This window comes from Mirounga leonina, unplaced genomic scaffold, assembly GCF_011800145.1.
Source record: "Mirounga leonina isolate KUSES-001 unplaced genomic scaffold, KU_Mleo_1.0 Mir_93, whole genome shotgun sequence".
Classification (NCBI taxonomy): Eukaryota; Metazoa; Chordata; class Mammalia; order Carnivora; family Phocidae; genus Mirounga; species Mirounga leonina.
In genome coordinates, this window is record NW_023270854.1 from 44,408,831 (window position 1) to 44,430,587 (window position 21,757).

General features: G+C 37.3%; 1 protein-coding gene across 2 annotated transcripts in view; it reads right to left on the minus strand.

Annotated features, from left to right (window-relative positions):
* Window positions 1–21,757, minus strand: part of TAF4B (TATA-box binding protein associated factor 4b) — a 126,961-nt gene that overhangs the window by 47,603 nt on the left and 57,601 nt on the right. Inside the window, exons 10-12 of one of the 2 annotated variants that reach the window (XM_034996188.1) lie at window positions 13,862–14,031; window positions 9,174–9,304; window positions 3,509–3,634 (exon numbers count right to left, since the gene is read on the minus strand). In XM_034996188.1, the coding sequence (XP_034852079.1) occupies window positions 3,509–3,634; window positions 9,174–9,304; window positions 13,862–14,031 (427 nt within the window). Of the gene's footprint in view, window positions 1–3,508; window positions 3,635–9,173; window positions 9,305–12,630; window positions 13,624–13,844; window positions 14,032–21,757 lie in introns of those variants that run through there. The other variant, XM_034996189.1, reaches the window with a different exon arrangement.

Genomic DNA, 21,757 nt, shown 5'->3' on the forward strand with positions numbered 1-21,757 from the left:
TGGGGCGCCTGGGTGGCTCAGATGGTTAAGCGTCTGCCTTCAGCTCAGGTCATGATCCCAGGGTCCTGGGATCGAGCCCCACATCGGGCTCCTGGCTCGGCCGGGAGTCTGCTTCTCCCTCTCCCTCGGCCTCTCCCACTGCTCATGCTCTCTCTCTCTCTGTATCTCTGTGTCTCAAATGAATAAATAAAATCTTAAAAAAAAAAAAAAAGGCAGAGTCATTGCAAAAGCCTTAAAATGGGAACAAGCTTGGTAAAACTGAGGAAAGAAGGAAGACCCGTGTGGCTGGACCATGAGAAAAGTTGAAAGAGATAAGGTTGGAGACCATGTAGGCCAAGATACAGAGTTGAGGTTTAATTCTAGTCATAAAAAAAAGCCACAAAAGGGCTTGGAACATAGGAGTGAGATGCCACTGCTCTGACACTTTAGAAAGATCACTCTGGTTGCTCTGCAGTGAATGCAGCACTGTAGGGATGCGAGATCAGAGGCACAGGCTTACAGAACAACTCAGGAGACTGCTCTAAAACAACTGTGGTTTTAGAAAAAGATAAGGGAAACTTGGACTAATGTCATAGCAGATAAGATTAGGTTGAAATATATTTTGGAGGCAGAGCCAACTAGATTTATTGATGGACTGGATATAGGGTATGAAGTAAAGAGGAGAATCGAAGATGATTTCCTAGGATTCTAGCCTAAGCAATTGGAAAGATGAGAATACCAACTTTCTAAGATGGTAAAGACCAAAGCAGATGTTAAGACATGGGACCTCAACTTTCAGGTTGAGTCGCCTAATTAGCAGTCTACGATGCACAGTTGGCACCCTCAAAGGTCAGTATGTCTGGAGCAGAGCGAGTAAAGAAGGGAGGGATATGAGTGGTGGGTGGGTACTTTTTTAAATCTGGTAAGCAGTTTGATTTTAAATGCAAGAGGAAGTCACTAAAGGCTTTCAAGTAACGGAGACATGCATGATTTGTTATGAAAACATTATTCTGACAACAGTATGAAAAACGGATTGTAGAAGGAAAAGGAGATCAGTTAGGGGACATTATAAAAGTCCAATCTGGGCCTGGAATAAATTGGAATAAATTGTGCCAGAAAGTAAGGATAAGGGCACCTGGGTGGCCCAGTCAGTTAAGTATCTGCCTTCTGCACAGGTCATGATCCCAGAGTCCTGGGATCAAGCCCCACATTGGGCTCCCTGCTCAGCAGGGAGTCTGCTTCTCCTTCTCCCTCTCTCCCCAGCTTGTACTCTCTCAAATAAATAAATAAATAAGAAAGAAAGAAAGGATAAGCTCAGTGAATGATGGAAACATGAGTAACAGACAGATGTACCAGTTGGAAGGGTCTCCTACTCAGGAGGAATTTGAGCATCAAAATAAATAATGATAGTAATGGATTAATAACCTACTGAATCAAATAGAAATCCAAAGCCCATTTTGATACCAATGAATACATGAATAAATGAATAAAAGAGAAAGGAAAGCTCTTCCACATACAATGCTAATAAATGTAGAAGATGATGAGAATTAAAAAATTACCATTTTATATTTATGAGTAGTGTTCATCATAGAGGTGGCTGACTTAGGTAGATATCATCTATGGGCACTGAAGTTGATACATGGAGGTTTGGTGAGGAAGGGAATATTGGTATTATCTTGAAATACCTTCCTATGAAAAACTAACTGATTACAAAAGGGAAAATGGCAAATTTGAAATGGAGAGAACTGGAAGGCACCTACACAGCTGGGTGATCAAGGTTGCCTTTTGATAGGATCAGCTGAGAAGAATGTATTATTCCTGCCACAAATTCATTACCTAAGTCATGAGGAAATATCAGATGAACCCAGGAATTATCAGTCACCCTATAGATAGTAAGGCCTGTACTCTTAAAACCTGTCAAAGACATGAAAGAGAAAGTAAAAAATCTGACTAAAGGAATCTGAAAAGAGATGACAGTTGAATGAAACACACATTGTTGAATGGGACAATAGACCAAGAAGGAAAAAGAGACCGGGCTGAGACAGTTGGTGAAATCTGAATGGGGTCTGTGGATTACATGGCAGTGTTATATTATTCACACCCTGACTTGGTAGGGTTATACAGCAGAATGTCCTGTTTTGAAAGTAAGCTTCAGAGAAAGGCTAATTAGAGATGATAGTTGCACAACTGTAAATATTGTAAATATACAAAAAACCCTCTGAATTGAAAGAAACAAAGGAGAACAAAGGGATGAAAGAGAATAATAATAATGATGATAAGGGGGTGTGTGTGTGTGTAAATGCAGAGATGGAGAAAATGTTAAAAATGGGGGCATCTGAGAAAAGGAGATGAGGATTCTTTATATAGTTCTGACAATCTTCCTGTAAGTATGAAGTACTTCAAATTAAATTAATTTTTTTAAAAAGTGATTAGTATACAAAATACTCTAAAAGGGGAGGCTGCCAATAACACTACAAATTTTTTTTTTTTTAAAGATTTTATTCATTTATTTGAAAGAGAGAGAGACAGCGAGAGCAGGAACACAGCAGGGGGAGCGCGAGAGGGAGAAGCAGGGCTTCCTGCCGAGCAGGGAGCCCGACCCGAGGCTCGATTCCAGGACCCCGGGGTCATGACCTGAGCTGAAGGCAGACGCTCAACGACTGAGCCACCAGGCGCCCCAATAACACTACAAATTAAAACTAAGGTGTTTAAAACAAAAAAATCGGTCTAGTGCCCAACATTTATGACTACTCGCAAAGGACCTATGCCTATGGAGAAATGTGAAGCAACAAAAGGCAAACCACAGTGCAACTAGCTTTCACCCCTTCTGACACTATAGTTCAGGAAAATGTTTCAGTAAAGAAGAAAGAAAATATATTTATATATAAGATAAATATCTTCTTACCTGTTCTTTTATTCTCTAACCCATTTCTGCCCATCCTATATTTTGTTCCATATAATCCTAATTAATCCTAATTTTACCCATAAATTTCCAAACTTTTCTCTCTCTAATTTAACTTGGCACATATCAAATTATATCCCTAAAAAGACGTTGAATATTTTTAAAAACATTTTTACTTGGGGCGTGCCCAGTCAGTTAAGTGCCCAGACTCTTGATTTCAGCTCAGATCATGATCTCAGGGTCTTGGGATCAAGCCCCGCCTGGCGGTCTGCACTCAGCGGGGAGTCTGCTTGAAATTCTCTCTCCCTCTCTCTCTGCTCCCTCACCGCCCCCACCTCAAATAAATAAATCTTTAAACAAACAGTTTTTACTTGGGGGTGGTAGGTATGATCCTAGGCACATAGGAACTGAGAATGAGGAGACAAAAGATTGTATCTGATTAAAATAATTAACTGAAAGTCACTGTACCACACCATTCTGCTTATGAGAGATTTTATTAGTAATTTCATTTAAAGAAATCCTTCAGAGAAATCTGAAAGCCTAGCAAAAACAAGACAGTTGGCTAACAATAAAGCCAATTCTAACCTTGCCAGGTCATGTTCAATCATAAATCACGTAGGCTCTTACCTTGGCTACCCTAAGTAACATTTCTCTTTCTTCTAAATCCTTTCTCTGCTTCTCCAATTGATCTAGCTTTTCGAGAAATTTGAGCTGTGATCTGGTATCACTAGACAGGATGTAATTTTCACTTGCCTGGAAAAAAAGAAAAAAGAAAGTCTTACGATGGTCCTAGGCAAAACATTCTACATTAGGTCTTATAAATCAGCTAACGACAATACTAACATACATAGGGAGCTAAATTTTCAGGATGTAATATTTATATTTCTGATAATACAAACAACAAAAAAGAAACTTAGTCATCCTTAAAAGTTGAGAGGTAATTAAGCATTTAAATTTCAGAGCTTTCCTAGTAGGCCTCATTCAGAGGGGATAAAGAGAAGCCAAGCAAATCCTAAGAATAGGAAGTAGAAAGCAAGAGAGTATAACATGTACCTATAATCTAAATCTTTTTAGCTAAATTATTGTCCATCTCTGCAGACCTTAGTATAATTAATTAAATCTTAGGCTTGTGAAAGACAAAACAAAAAACCAATCACTTCACTAAAAAATACACCAAAGATGAAAGTTATCACCCTTGTTTCCACTGCTGGATTGGTCTAACCTTGGCAAGTGAGTACATTTTCAATCAAAATGCAACATGAGATAAAATGGCAAACATTTAAAATCCTAAAACTTGTTTTGAGGATTCCTTTAAGCTATGAACTTGGGCAGAAACTATAGTCAAAGAAATTAAGTATACAATTTATAAATGAGAGCTGTAACAGAGAAGTATAATTATGTCTTAATTTGCTCCATAAAATGATAAAATTTAGTTTCATTTACTCTGATATTCTAGAGTGTAAGACAGTGCTTTCCAATCTAAATATTTTGTAATTTTCTTCATCTGATATGATCACCTATCTCTCCTAATACACATAAGACGGTGGGGGGTGGGGGGTGGGGGGTGGTTTGCAGTGGTGGGCAATCTTCCCAATCAGCATTTAAGACATCCTGCCATCTATAGTCATCTCAGTAATTCAGACATTTAAGCTATGGGATGAAGATTGGGGGAGACTGTATAATAGGAAAACTGAATGTTTTTAAACATTTAGTCCAACAGTCAGGTCCTGGCTTAGAAATCATAGGTATAGCACCAATCCCATCTTTGTTTTATCCCATGCTTATGGTTGATTCAATTAACTGGGACCAAGAGATTTCATATGCCCAAGATTCTTTCTAAATTAAATTTTTATTGTTGGTATTTAACTAGATCAAAAGAGTATTACATAGTATAACGAACAAGGATGTATTAGTGCTACTTATTTTAATTCATGTTTAATACAAAACGAATTCTCAAATGCTTTTAAAGTTAAATAATACAAGATAGAATATGGAATACATTATAGGCCAACCATGAGGCATAAACATAATAACCAGTGGTTTCTTAAATACTTCATCTTTACCATGTTTGTGCTCAGATACTCTGGAGATAGTTTACTGACAGAATTTAATTTTAAAAGGACAACAAACACTAAATTAAAAAGGGGCACAGACTTTCTAAAATTTAACCCAATACCATCCCTGTGCTAAGATCCCTTCTCCTTCTCCCAACTTGGATACAACTGCCTCTGGCTTAATGCATCCTTCCTTTATTCTTACAGATGCTAAACAAATGAGTGCCTCCCCTATTCCTACTAATTCCCCAACCTTATTTAAACAAGAGTAACCCCAATCTTAAAACATTGCTTCCTGTCTACCAAGCTGGCCTAACTGAAGTCTTTATGAACACTAAATAGGGTGGGTTTTTTGGGTTTTTTTTTAAGATTTTATTTATTTATTTGAGAGAGAGCAAGCTAGAGAGAGAGAGAGCAAACAAGCAGGGGAAGGGGCAGAGGGAGCAGCAGACGGCCCGCTGAACAGGGAGCCTGATGTGGGGCTTGATCCCAGGACCCTGGGATCATGACCTGAGCGAAGGTAGACGCTCAACCGACTAAGCCACCCAGGTGCCCCTAAATAGGGTGGTTTAACAATAAAAATATAAGGACTCAGACCAAATGATAACAGAGCAAATCAAGCAAATTCCATCTAAAGAAAGCACTACAGCCCCTTTCAACTAGAAAACACTGAAGGGCACCTGGGTGGCTCAGTCGGTTGAGCATCCAACTCTCGATTTCGGCTCAGGTCATGATCTCAGGGCCCTGGGATCAAGCCCCACAAAAGGCTCCTTGCTCAGTGGGGAGTCTGCTTGAGGCTTCTCTCTCTCTCTTTATCCCTGCCCCCCAACAGCTTGCGCATGCGTACTCTCTCTCTCTCTCTCAAAAATAAATAAATTTAAAGAAAAGAAACACTGAAGCTTCTCCACAGTCACTGGTGTGCAGAAGACTATAATATACCTTCAGTGGGAAAACACCTGGCAAAAAGATCAAAAGCTTTGTATTGCATGTGTCACTTTCTACTTCTTTACTTAAATCTGTTTATGGACTATGATTAATTAGATAATTATATATAAACATGTGAAAGATTATCAAAAGCAGATGGATGTCAAATGCAAAGAGATGGTGGAATTTTGCTTTTAATAAAAATAAGCTCACTTTTTTGAAATCCGTGGGACAAAATTTCCCACACTGTACAGATAAAAAAAAGTCCTATCAGGGATGAACTGAAATATAAGGACAGGGCTAAATCTGTGACACAATGATTACTAAAATATCGAAGTCTACAAAATAAGTATAATTTTGAACTAGATCCAAATATAACTAAATGATTATTACTTCTGTTTAAAGAAGAATAATAATGTAACTACAAATTCAGACAGTGGCATTAACTGTATTAAGGAATGAGTGTGGGGAAAGGCAGGCTGGGGAAAATCAATCAGGATAGGCAGTGTATACAACAAAAGGTTAAGGAAGTGTTAGCTTTAAGCTAAGTTACTGAGGTTCCACGTGGGGTAGATATTATCCATTTTGCCTATGGCAACTAAATCCTTAGAACATATGCTATTGATATACAACAGAAGAACTCCATCTGAAAGCTGGAACACACAAGAGAGATTTGGAGGACACTCAGAACAGTAAACACCACTTGGAAAAATTCTATTCCACACTAAACTGTACAGTTACATTATATACAGAAACTGCCTATTGTAAATAAAAGTGCACTCATGTATCTCTGAAAATATATAATTGAGGTGGGAATAGGAGAGAATCCAGGTTTGAAAAATTTGCTAAGATGTTACAGTAAAAAGCCAAAAAGGAAGAAAATTTTCCCCACATCCCAATATTGAAGGAAAACTGATTATCAAGTCAAACTAGATTATTACAAATTTAGGATGTTAATTGTAATCCCCAAGATAACCACCAATAAAATATCTAAAAAAGTATACACAAAAGGAAATGAGAAGGGGATCAAAATAGTATATAACAACAACAAAAATCAATCCAAAAAGGCAGTAATAACGGAAACAAGGGACAAAAAAAAAAAGCTACAAAGCATACAGAAAATAGTGAAGTAGCACAAGTTCTTCCTTATCAGTAATCACTTTACATGTAAATGGAATAAACTACCCAATCAAAAGGTAGAGACTAAAAGAATGCATAAAGAACATGATAGACTACAAGCTGTCTGTAAGAGATTGAGTTTGGATGAAAGGACATGCATGAATAGACTCGAAGTGAAAGGATGGAAAAAAAATTTCATGCAAGTAATAACCAAAAAAAGCAGAGATGGCTACACTAGTATCAGGTTAAATAAACTTTAAGTCAAAAATTGTTAAAAGAGATAAAGATAAACAAGGGGGCCTGGGTGGCTCAGTCAGTTGAGTGTCTGACTCTTGATTTCCGCTCAGGTCATTATCTCGGTTGTGGGATAGAGCCCTGTGGTGGGCTCTGCACTAAGTGGGGAGTCTGCTTGAGATTGTTTCTCTCCCTCTCCCCTTCCTCTGTCTTGCCCCACTCCAATGTCACCCTCTCTCTCTCTCTCTCAGACAAATAAATCTTTTAAAAAAAGAGATAAACAGGACATGATATATTGACAAAAGAGTCAATTCATCAAGAAGATATACATAACAGACAACAGAGCCCCCAAATGTATGAAGCGAACACTGACAGAACTAAAAAGAGAAATATGGTTCTACAGTAACAGTTGAAGTCTTCAATACCTCCCTTTCAATAAGAAGAATACCTAGACAGAAGATCAAGAAGGAAATAGAAGACTTAACTTTAAAACCCAAATAGATCCACCAGACTTTTATGAACATTCCACCCAACATAGGAGAATACATGTTCTGCTCAAGTGCACATCGAACGTTCTCTAAGAGTGATCATATGTTAGGCCACAAAACAAGTCTACATAAATTTAAATTGATTGAATCACATAAAGAATCTCCTTTGCCCATATGGAATGAAGCTAGAAATCAACAATAAAAGAGAAACTGGAAATTTCACAAATATGTGGAAACTAAACATACTTTCAAATAACCAATGGGTCAAAGAAATCTCAAAGGAAATTAGAAACTACTTAGAAGTAAATGAAAACAAAAACACAATGTACCTAAACTTACAGAATGCAGCGAAAGCAGTGCTCAGAGGGAAATTTATAGCAGTAAATGTCTACATTAAAAAAGGAAGATCTCAAATCAGTAACCTGCTTTATACTTAAATGAACTAAAATAAAAAATGAAAGTGGGGTCATTACTGCTGAACTTACAGAAATAAAAAGGTTTGTAAGACAACACTATAAACAATTGTATGCTAACAAAATAGGACCTAGAAGAAATGGACTAATTCTGAAAACACACAAAAAGAAATAACTGATACTGCTTTTTTTTCCCCACAGCCTTTTCTCCTGATGATCACTTATTTTTAAGTCGGTCTTGCAAATTCTCACAAAAATTTATACAAGTGAGGACCTCAGCAATTATAAATAGTTCTTCCAAAGTTCTAAATAAAGCAGAAAGTACAGAAAATAGAATGATTCCTTCAGGGAACTTACCAGTGATGTGGTAGCTGCTATTTCTCTGAGTTCCTTTTAACTTATGGCTAGGACATTGTGACACTGACCATTCTCACAAACTCAAAACCTCATAAGGTTACCCACATACCACGTTGCACAAAATCTAGCTATCAACACTTCTTGGTATGGAGGAAAAGGTTATCTTTTTTATTTTTCATCTCTCATCCCAATAAATTCGCTCTCCACCAAAACCATAATACAAATAAATCAAGTGCTTTCATCTTGATGATGGCAAGTAATTTGGTTCCTACCAGTAGAGACAGGACAGGCTATCGTTCCATTTAATTTGTTTAAAAAGCAGTGGCACCAGCATTCGCACTCAATACAATTATTTAACTTATTAAAAGGAACAACAGTGTTAACAGAGCACAGAGCACTGAAGATATATTCTCCTTGCCAATCAAAAGCTGTAGGAGATGTCTCAGGCAGAACAGATGCATATCCCAATCTACATTGACACAGAAGCTTCGGATACAATTTTAAACTCTATGTTAATTTTGTCATGTAAGCATATGTAAATCAGGCAAATTAGGAATTAAACTTTTGTCTACCAATATGAACTATGCCTCTCGACCATTTCCTTTAAACATATACTTAAAATATGAATCCATACCAAAATACTATCTTTAACATGACAAAGAGGAAAGAGAAGAATTTGTACTTCTTTAATGATTTTCTTTACCTTGTAAGTTGTCATTCGATGCTGAGCAATTGTAGTCAGTTTTTCTAGAAGGCCTCGTAATCGCTCCTGTGTTGCATGGGAGATCAAGTTCACAGCATCAGAGTTAAGTTCTGTAATGTCATGCTTTTTACCTGTAGAAGCAGAGAAAATCCATTACGTGTTTTAGTAGTGGCTGATAATTGAAATAATTAGCACAGCAGGTATTCTGTTCCCCCTGGAAGTCATACCCATTATGAATAAAGGTTTGGAGATTATGATTTTCCTGGTAAAGTCACAACTTCAAAGATCTTAGACATTACATTAATAAAACCTAGCCTGAAGCCTCAGAAAATATAGACATTGTTTCACTTAGCCCCTAGAATCATTCTCCTTGCAAGGTCATTTATAGGACAAAGTTAATAAGAACACAAATCAAGTCTAGTGTTCAGGGAGGAAAATGGTAACTGCAGAAATTAGTGCCATATTCTGTTAATTTTAGTAATTAAAAAAATAGAAAATTACATTTCGCTGTTTGACACCGTTAACAATTTATGACATTTATTTCAATGAATTCAGATTGTGGGTCTCTGTTACTGCCTTATCTACAAGACATACCTACACTTCTTTTGTCCATTACCAATCATGCTTCTTTTGCACTAACTCATGTTCTGATAAGTTGACCTGGTAATTAATTTACAAGCTGAAATGGGTTCAAAGCCTTATCATTTCATCCATCCATTTGAATACCTTCTCTTTCAATGTATCTCCTTCCATAAATAAACCAAACTTCTATTCTTCTTTTGGCTAACTAGGAAGAAAGATTCAGGAAAACAACTTGGACCACATACCCAAAGGCAGAAGCTCATTTATAAAAGACCTTATCAGTATTTACATAGTAATTCCTCAGCTCAGTGAAACCAACCTGTATCAAGAGAGACCTAAATCTAAAGATATAGCCAATTGTGTAGTCTAATTTAAATGAGCTTTTAATAGTGCTATTGTGTTTATTTTTAACATACATAACAGTTTGCTTTTGCACTCTCATCTAAAACATATATACTCACCAAATTATGAATCAGTATAGCAAAAATAAGTTTTAATTAAAAGCCAACAAATCTTAAATACATTCTTTGACATTATTCCATAATAAATGCTAAACTTCAAAGTGTAAGCTATAGGATATGAGGGCTATCTGGCTGTGACATCTGTCACACCACTGATCACCAGGGCGGATTCAGTTGATCTGGCTGCCAAGGCGCAGTCCCCTTCCTCTCTCACTGTTCCTTGTGCATCCCTCTCAAAGCTACGTGCTCCTTTGAAAAGAATTATCTTCCTAGATAGAGAAAGGCCATTCTTTGGTCAGGGGTATGCAAGTAGCTGCATTCCCCTACTAGAACCTCCAAAGAAGCTCCCAAGGTCCAAAATGCAGGCTATAGTAAACCAGACAGGAAGAAGATATAAAATTATTTAGCTTCTCCTAAGCTAAACCTTCAAAATATAATTCATTACTGTCTAGCAAAACTGAATTCATCATCAATTTTAGATTTAAGCAAGGAAAAAACACTACAAAGTCAAATCTTCTCTACTAAAATTGTTAGCATACATAAATAGTGAAGGCCTTCTATATAAGGACATAATTTCAAAACCATCCAATGATTAAAATTACAACTAAACATGGGGAAGAGATAGGGGATGACCTGTCAGTTCATGCTTAAAGGAAAGAAAATGCACATTTAAAAATATGTAGTGTTTTGGAGAGAAACTTTGAAAATAATTTCATATGTATTTATAAAATAGTTTATCCTATGTAGGGAAAAAAATCCATATTTTAAAAATATTAGAAATAAACAAGGGTAGGGATTTGCAAACAATTCCAGGGTTTCGTGATCAAATGTTCTAATATCTTCACTACACTGATAATAAAACATGGACAAAGTTACCAAGTTAAAATACTGTAAGAAAAATTCCCACCCTTTTTTCTTTAGATTCTTTCTTTCTTTCTTTGAGAGAGAGGGGAGAGGGAATGGCAGAGGGGGAAGGAGAGAGAGAATCTGAAGCAGACTTCTTGCTGAGCGTGGAGCCCAACACGGGGCCTGATCCCATGACCCTGAGATCATGAACTGAGCCTAAATCAGGAGTTGGGTGCTTAACTGACTGCATCACCAAGGCGCCCCCCAAAATTCCCACTTTTAAACAAAACACTCTAAGTTGACAAAACTGATGAAAAAAATCTGGTTGGTGCTTTTAAGCTTGTTACGTGATTTTATAGAATGTCTGTGTAATTTAGTTTAGGTAATTAGGAAAAAAGGAAGAACACTGGAATGTTAACTCTCCTAACAGTATTCAAGTAGAAAAATCCCCCCAAAATTCTTTGGGTTGATTTAAAATTTCTGTGATTAAGGAATAGTCCTGGTTCTGAGCTGTTCTGTAAAGATGGAACTTTACTATACATGGAAAACATTCCTAGAAATATATAACTACACTCACTCTATAGTTTTATTGTTTTTAAAAAAGCTTAGGTATTTCAGAAGTTGTTTTGTAATTTTCCATGATATTAAATGACAAGTTTGTGCTTAATTATTAAGAACTGAAAATACCAAATAGTTACTCCCAGAATTCTCCTTGAAAGCAGAGGGTGGCAAACTAAATTCGATCTCTTTTTGTATAAAGTCTGATGGGAATACAGTCTTGCCTATTTGCTTATGTATTCTCTATGGCTGCTCTTGCAATGTAATAGAGTTGAGCAGTAGTGACACAAACCACATGACCACAAAGTGGCAAATATTTACTATCTGGCCCTTTGCAGAAAAAAACTGCCCATCCCTGTCCTAAATGATCAAATTGTTCTTTCAATGCTAAAAACTTTCCTATCATATACTCAAAGTGTAAGTCAAGCTAGAAATAAAATTTGTCGGGTGGAGGGGGTGGGAACTGATAAAGCTAAGTATCTACTTCTTCTCTACCAAAAGTCTAGATAATTACAGGGTTACATGGAGTCAATACCAGTAAGCTTCCCAAGCCATCACAGGAAAGTATCATGCTTGTTCCAAAATTAAGGAACTGGCTCCTGTACAGTACACAATACATACGCAAAAAGAGACTGTAAGAGAGTAAGAAAAAGAGGGAAGGAAAAAGAAAAAGGAGTGAGGAGGGAGGTGGGGGGAAAAGTCAAACAGAACACAAGCAAACATTTTACCATCAGCTCTTCTGAATTGCTATCCTTTTGAACCGCTTATAAATTCTAGTTTTTCATAATAAAAGAAAGATAACAGAGGGGCTCCTGGGTGGTTCAGTCAGTTGAGTGTCTGACAACTGATTTTGTCTCAGGTCATGATCTCGAGCCCCACTGCTGGACTCAGGGCAGAGTCTGCTTGAGATTCTCTCTCTCTCTCTGTCCCTCTCCCCACTCATGCACTTGCACTCTCTAATAAATCTTAAAAAAAAAAAAAAAAAAAGATACCCAAGTTATGTTAGAAATGAAAAAAATGGAATTTGTAGAGTATATAGTAGGAGCTCAAACATTTCTTTATTATTTTGTGAACTAGATTTAAACTATGTAATAGTAATGTACTTTGTAGTACTTAAAAATACTATGGGCGTATATCAGAAATCAGAAACCTTCACATTTTTGTGTTAGGGCTTCAATATAAAATACAAAGATCCTTACTAAAGTATACTCAAAGGTCACTAGTATTAACCTCCCAAATTTGATATGGGCAATGAAGAAGGTACTCCAAGAAGTCCCAGGGTTAGGACACATGAAATGAGATAACTCACATGCAATAATCTCTCTCCAAACTGTCTTATTTTTCAGTCAGTGTGGGGAGAATGTAGTCTTTCATGTTTCTGCAAGTTTGGTATTAAACAACAAGAAAAAAGCTGTGTGGCTCCAGAACAAAACTGGAACATTCTCTTCCATTTCCTTCTACACACACTAGGCAGCCACCTAATAACTACTCAGTGGACCTAGGGAGAAACCTAGTATTTTAATTTAGTTCTTTTAGGGTAAAGACGAGTTTGAATTTCAGGGATGAGAGAAGAAAAAAGGGACTTAGTCTCTATTTCTATGTTTCACAATACTTGGAATTTTCTAGATTTCATAAACATGAACTTGTAATGTATGCATGCATTTGTATACATATGTGCCTAGTCCAACCAAGAAAGGAACAGGACAGGAAAAAAAAAACAGTACATCATATGTACAAATTCACGTAAAGTAAAAATATACACATATTTCTCCCACTAAGAAATAAAAGTAAAATATTAACTTCTATTATCTAAACCAGAAACCATAGGTTATGATTTAAGTTATATTAATAGTTTTTAAAATGAAATACTTCTTTCTATAACACCCATGAAATCCTGATTATTTCCAGAGCCTTATTTAAGCCTGAGTTCCAGGAAAACCAACCCACACTGTCTCTTTTGATAACACTTTCCCTGGAACAGACAGTCCTCTTAGGTCAATAATCTTTTTTTTTTTTTTTTTTTTTAAGATTTTTTTATTTATTTATTTGAGAGAGAGAGAATGAGAGAGAGCACATGAGGGGGGGAGGGCCAGAGGGAGAAGCAGACTCCCTGCCGAGCAGGGAGCCCGATGCGGGACTCGATCCAGGGACTCCAGGATCATGACCTGAGCCGAAGGCAGTCGCTTAACCAACTGAGCCACCCAGGCGCCCTTAGGTCAATAATCTTAAGTCTGCACTTACCAATGTCTAATATTCTCTTTTGCAGAGCTCCAATGAAAAGAAATGGTTCATCTTTACATGACTGAACAAGTGTGCCAACCAATTCAGAGTTTGTTGCTAAGATGCAGGCATTTTCTTCACTGAGGTTGACCCCTGCCATGGAAGTCACATCATTGATGTCATCTTCATCTCTAAGAGGAAAAAAAGATAGCTTTTTGGTGGTGGTGGTGGTGGTTGGTGATGTGTATATGAATGATTTAAGAGAGCAAAGAATTATAGATCTCTCCTTATAACTGAAGACATTATTTTAACTCAATTCATCCAAGCAAGAGAACTGAAGAATGGCTATCTTTCCCTGGAAGCCTTTAAAAATTAATTGGTGTGTCTAACCACTAGTGTACATTTAATATCAGAGAGATGAATCAGAAGCAACTCTGTCTTCTAGTGCCCATCTTTCCATCTTTCAGCTTAGTAAATGGATACACCAACAGGGACTTGGGGGTTAAACTAAGTTAACCACAAATGCCCTACAATGAGAGACAAAGTAACAATAACAGACTTCTTTGTTTTTATCCAAGATGATTAAAAGCCCCTCAAATTTCCCCAGTGCACTCTACTGTTCCACTGAGGATCAGGAGAAATCCGCTGATCCTGAAGATCTATACCCACATAAAGACCCATAAGAAGAAGGTTTCTTGACTAGTTATTCTGAAACCAAATGGTTAAAGCTAGTTTTGATCTTCTGCTTCAGACTTTTGGTGTGTTCCATCTATACCAACTGAATTCATTAAACCACATCCTCGAGCAAATGGCTGCAAAGGGTCTACATATAAAATTACACACACACACACGTTAACATGACATATATATATATATATAAGAAACAAAACATGTTTGAGCTCCTTGCATTGCACCAGCAAAAATAAATAGTTGTTTTTATCTAACAGGATTGCTACATGGCTACAGTGCTAAGATTAGTATATATGTTTAAGGATCGAGAAGAAAAAGAGAAAAGAAATACAAAAATTCCCTCACAGCATCCTTATCACCACATGTAATAACAAACACATTACTGATCATAACTCACCTAACCAATGCATAACATAATTTACACAAACATGATTACATAAAAAAAGATGTTGCTTCTCTTTATTGCATGGGCCAAATGGTATATCATGTAGTCTCACATCAATAGATTTAAATTATGGAACTCCCTGTGGTAATGCATTTGTGCACGAGAAAAGGAAATAAATTATAATTGTCAAGCACTCAAGAAATGAAGGCCTCTGGTGTTCCACTTTAAAAAGCAACACATTAGGGGTTAAGGGGAAAGAGCCCATCTTCAAACATAAGAGATTAAAAAAAAAAACTACGTAAAAGAAAGAGCTAGACACAGCAGTTGAAAGTGAAGAGAGAACAATGGTCTTATAATCTGAACAGCGGATTTAAAAGCCTAACATTAAAAGGTGTGTCTTTACAAAGAGAAGAAAAATTTAAATTTAGTATCTCAAACCACTTAAATAAAACATGCAGTACAAAGAAAGTATACTGAAATGGTTGGACTCTACCTTATCAAATGTCACAGAGGTATTGTCAGAAGTATGGATGCTGAAAATGACTCTAAGAATCATTCTGCCACCTATGTAAATAAAGCATTTCCAGAAACATCTAAACATGTAAACATCTAAAGTGTAAGAATGGTAAAAACCATAAACCCAAAGATGGACCAAGACCCAAGTAAAAAAATAAAAGGTCTGAGTAAAAAATATTTTTTAAAAATCCATGTCTCATGGGAGCCTGGTGGGCTGAGTTGGTAGAGCATGTGACTCTTGATCTTGGGATCGTGAGTTGGAGCCCCATGTTGGGGGTAGAGATTACTTTAAAAAAACCAAAACAAAACAAAAACCGCACCGTGTGTCAAGAGAATGAAAAGACAAGCCACGGAGTAGGAGAAAATATTTGCAAAAGACATCAGATAAAGGATTGTTATCCAAAATATACAAAGAATTCTTAAAACTCAACAATAAGAAAACAAACAAACCAATTAAAGAACTGGCCAAAGTCCTAATAAAAAAGATGTACAGATGGCACATGAGGCATATGCTCCACATCCTTGTCATCAGAGAAATGCAAATTAAAATGAGATACCACTATACACCTAATAGAAAGGCCAAAATCCTAAACACTGACAACATCGAATGCTGATGAGGAGGATGTGGAGCAACAGGAACTCTCATTCACTGCTGGTAGCAATGCAAAATGGTACAGCCACTTTGGAAGACAATTTGGCAGTTTATTATAGAACTAAACATACTTTTACTGTACAACCCAGCAATCACATTCCCTGGTATTTACTCAAAGGAGTTGAAAATTTATGTCCACACAAAAACTTATACATGGATGTTTAGAGCAGCTCCAGAGATAATTGACAAAACTTGGAAACAGCCATAATGTCCTTCAGTAGCTAAGTATATATATAAACTGTGATACATCCAGATAACGGAGCATTATTAAGTGCTAAAAAGAAATGAGATGTCACACCATGAAAAGACACAGACAGGAACTTAAATGCAAATTATTAAGTGAAAAAAGCCAATCTGAAAAGGCTACATACTGTATGATTCCAACTACATGACATTCTGGAAAAGGCAAACTTTTGCCTTTTGGAGGCAGAGCACAGAGAATTTTTACGGCACTGAAACTACTCAGTATGATACTATAATGTTGGATACACATCATTATACATTTGGGTTGTTTTTTTTTTTTAAGATTTATTGATTTATTTGAGAGAGAGAGAGAGAGAGGAAGCAGGGGGAGGGGCAGAGGGAGAGGGAGAGGGGAAGCAGGTTCCCTGCTGAGTTTCCCCGCTGAGTGTGGAGCCAAATGCAGGGATCAATCTCATGACCCTAAGATCATGACCTGAGCTGAAACCAAGAGTTGGACGCTTAACTGACTAAGCCACCGAGGTACCCCTCACTATACATTTGTTAAAACCCATAAAATGTACTACACCGATAGCAAACTGTAAACTATGGGCTTCGAGGCTTAATGGCTTGTCAGTGCAGGTTTGTCAACTGTAACAAATGGACCACTCTGGTAGGGGATGTTGATAATGAGGGAGGCTATGCATGTGAGGGATTAGGGGGAATTCTCTGTATCTTCCAATCAATTTTGCTGTGAACCTAACCCGCTTTATTTTTTTTAAAAAAAAGATTTTATTATTTATTTGAGAGAGAGAGAGAACATAAGTGGGGCCGGGGGCAGAGGGAGAAGCAGGCTCCCGGCTGAACAGGGAGCCCAATGAGGGGCTGGATCCCAGGACCCTAGGATCACAACCTGAGCCGAAAGCAGATGCTTAACCAACTGAGCCACCCAGGCGCTCCGAACCTAGCCTGCTTTAATAAACAAAACCTATCCAAAAAAAAAAAAAAAAAAGTCAACTACACATCAGTGAAGAGCTAGTCACTACAAAACAGAAACCCAGTTACTTAACATCTTAAGGATTTCAATTTTTTTTTTTTTAAGATTTTATTTATTTGCGAGAGAGAGAATGGGAGACAGAGAGCATGAGAGGGAGGAGGGTCAGAGGGAGAAGCAGACCCCCCGCTGAGCAGTGAGCCCGATGCGGGACTCGATCCCAGGACTCCGGGATCATGACCTGAGCCGAAGGCAGTTGCTTAACCAACTGAGCCACCCAGGCGCCCCAGGATTTCAATTTTTCCTTTAAAAAATGAGTAACTTAGGGATGCCTGGGTGGCTCTCCCTCTGCCTGTGCTCGCTTGCTCTCTCTCTGACAAATAAATAAATAAAATCTTAAAAAAAAATTATAAAAAGAAATAAAAAACGAGTAACTTAGATCAGGTGCTTTCTAAAATCCCTCTCAGCCACTTAAAAGAATGAGGCAGCTCTCTTTGACCTGTACAGAACAACTGCCAAGATATACTGTGAAGTGGGAGAAAAAAAAAATGAGGTAAAGAGACTGCCCCTTGGGGAAAAAAAAGATACATACACACCCGAGCATAACATATCTCTGGAAATATACATGAGGAATTCTCCTCTGGAGAGGGAAATAGGGAAGTGGAGATAAGAAAGACTTATTTTATAACCACAATATACTCTTTTCTACCTCTTGAATGTTGTACTATATACATGGATTACCAATCAAAATGATTAGTGATATTTATTTTTTAATTTTTTAAAATGTTTTATTTATTTATTCATGAGAGTCAGAGAGAGAGAGAGAGGCAGAGGGAGAAGCAGGCTCCCTGCCTAGCAGGGAGCCCGACCCGACGCAGGACTCGATCCCAGGACCCTAGGATCATGACCTGAGCCCAAGGCAGACGCTTAACCATCTGAGCCACCAGGCGCCCGGTTAGTGATATTTAAAAATAGTAAACAAATATTTAGGAAAAGAAAACTGAAAATAGAAAATATGATGAAGTTTAGACATAAAACCCCAATATTCCCTTAAAAAGAAAATCAGAATTATTTAACACAAAACATGGCCTTTATACACATGCACACAACACTGAATGTTTACAATCTCAGATGTGTATCAGGTACACAGGCACCATAAACTGCAAACTGCTTCCACAGGAGGGTTCCTGCATAACCCCTGTTAAGATCTCACACACAGGCTGGAAAGACCAGTACCAAGCATACTTAGTACCAGTACTTAGCATAGTACTAGAATTGAACAGAATTCATCAATGAGGAGACAGTCCCAGGGTTTTAAGAATCTTCTTGCAGCCCTTCTCTGAAATAAGCAAGGAACTAACTGCCCAATAAAACTGTTCTTGCCTGGCTTCCCTCCTCCTATTTGGCCCTAAGCTGAACACAGCTCCCTCTAGTACATCTGCCAGTTGCTATGGTTACAGAGGGCAGCAGGAATAGAGGAAGACCCCCACTGAGGGAAGAGGAAAAGGTGCCATAATAAACAGCACCCAAGCCATTTAAAACTTCCTCTAAGTAAGGAGGCAGACTGAAGGGGAAAAAAGTCAACACAGTGTAGTAGCAGCATTACCAATAAGGCTAAGATAGGTCAGGAGACAGTATCAAAGGCATTGATGTTGAAGCATAGTTGTGAGAAGAAAATGAGAGTCCCCGAACTACATCTTCAAGTCTTCTGGTCTAATGCAGTGTCTTTTCATGAGGGTACTGTGCAAAATAATCGGTTTTGTTTTGTTTTAAAAAATATACAAAAAGGAAATTTATTTTTATTATTTTTAAAGATTTTATTTATTTGAGAGAGAGAGCACATAAGCAGGGAGAGCAGGAGAGGAAGAAGGAGGCTCACTACTAAGCAGGGAGCCCAATGCAGGACTTGATCTCAGTACCCTGGCAGACGCTTAATCAACTGAGTTACCCAGGTGCCCACAAAAAGGAAATTTAATAGTGCCTTGGTAGAAGCTTTCCAATTCAAGATTCTGTGAGATGTAATAAGTTACTGTGTAAAAATTAAAGAAGAATTACCCAATTATCATTAATGTCTTACATTCTGGCTTCTAAAATCAATCTAATTCCTTAGCTTTTGATAAAGCTGTCCACTGCTTGTGCCTGACTTCTTAAATCTCTTTCACTGTCTTAAGATCTGAACAGCCCCAGACTGATGATTCTTCTAAAGTAGAGGGAATCATATTATTTTCCTGTTCAAAAACCTGTCATGTTCCCAAAAACTTAACTTGATATTCAAGGTTTTCTAGGTAATGACCTTAACTTAGCACTCTTCCCTCCCATTACTCACTATCACATAGTTCCTACTGATTCTGGCCTTGGTTCAGGCCATTCCCCACTTCCGGTTCTCATCTTCAAACTCCTACTTTTATTGTCTTTCAGTTGTCAAAGCTTTAGCTATATCCCAGTCCTATTTCAAATGCCTAGTTTAGAAATGCTGGTTTAATTTGTTTTTATACTTTTGTTTTTATGTTTTTTTTACTTTGTTTTTATATTTTTAAAGCATTTGTCCAATTGCTACAACTTTTCAACTTCTGAGAGCACGTTGTGTCTTCCATTTTAAACATCAGTGTGTTTCTCTTAAAAACCAAATAGACTTATTTTATTGATTATATTCAACAAATATATTAAATATAATAAAGATTATATTATCTTCATTGCCTATTATTCCTAGCAGAAATGATAACAGTTGAGGAATTTCCCTCTGTTCAGAACATGTGCTATTCATTTGTTACAATGTACTGAGAAGTAGAACAGTGGGTAAAACAGTGAGTCAAACTGCCTGTAGTGCAACCCTGACTGCTTGTTATAATCTATGTGAAGTAAAGCAAATTAATCTTTCCAGACCTGCATTGTTAGTAAAATGGAGGCAATAGCAGTCCTTACATATTAGACTGAAGATTAAAGGAAGTAATTCATCCCACGGAAAAAGGAATTAGTCTAATATAGAAAGAGTTCCTACAAATAACTAAGGAAAAAAACCCATGATCCAATGGAAAAATGGAGAAAGCACATGAATTTTCACAAAGAAAAAATTTAAAATGACTCAAATATAAGATGTTCTAACTCTACTCATAAGAGAAATATAAGATATAATTTTTCACCTGTTAGACTGGCAAAAACTAAGTTCACCAGAACATGTGAAAATATGCTACCATGAGCTTGCTGCTCAGTGTAATTTGTAAATTTAACCTCCATGGAGAATCATTTGATATTCTGACAATTTAAAATAAATAAGCTCAGGGTACTTGTGTGGCTCAGTTGGTTAAGTGTCTGCCTTTGGCTCAGGTCATGAGGTCATGGTCCCAGGGTCCTGGGATGGAGCTCCACATCAGCTTCCCTGCTCAGTGGGGAGAGTCTGCTTCTCCCTATCCCTCTGTGCTTACACACTCTCTCTCTCAAGTAAATAAAATCTTAAAAATAAATAAATAAAAGCAAGACTTCTTTATAAATAAATAAATAAATAAATAAGCTCTTCTTTCTAGAAATTATGTGAAATGATAGCCACTGTGGCTTTGCTTTCCTAGTACAAAACACTGGAAATATCCTAAATATCCACCATTATATAACTTTGTTAAAAATCTCCAATCACAATGATTATACACTGATATAGAACAATCTCCAAGATTTATTACTACTAAGTTGTAAAAAACAAAATGTAAAACATTATGTATTGCATACTACCATCTGTGTTGAGAAGATTACATCTAGAAAGACACACAAGAAATTGCTAACAGTGGTTGGCTCCAGAATGGAAACGTGGGTAGCAGAGAGAAAAAGAAGCAAGGGAGAACCTTATTTTTCCACTGTATATCTTTTCTTCCTTTCAAATATTGTACAAAATGTATATATTATCTCACTGAATAAATAAATAGTTTAGAAAGCATAAACAAAAAATTTTATTTTAAGAAGATTAAGGGCTTCCCGGGGCACCTGGGTGGCTCAGTCGTTAAGCGTTTGCCTTCGGCTCAGGTCATGATCCCAGGGTCCTGGGATCGAGCCCCGCGTCAGGCTCCCTGCTCGGCGGGGAGCCTGCTTCTCTCTCCCCCACCCCCCCTGCTTGTGTTCCCTCTCTCGCTGTGTCTCTCTGTCAAATAAATAAATAAAAATCTTTAATAAAAAAAAAGATTCTCTTTCTCCCTCTGCCTCTGCCCCTCCCTCTGCTCTCTCTCTCTCTCTCAAAATAAATAAAATCTTAAAAAAAAAAAAAAGATTAAGGGCTTCCCTTAGATTACTAATCCCTGGTAAAATAACTTTGCCTTCAATACTCTTCTGGTAAACCCTTAGGTATAACCTCTCTACCACAGCCGGCACATAAACTCATGCAACACCCTGTTTATTCCTCCTTCCATGCCTTTGTGAAGTTATTTTTCTCATGGGAAAGTCTCTTTTTCTTTCCTCTTTTGACTCAATGTAGCATAACATACTGCAGGATTTCCCAAACTTTAGTGATTTTAAGAACCA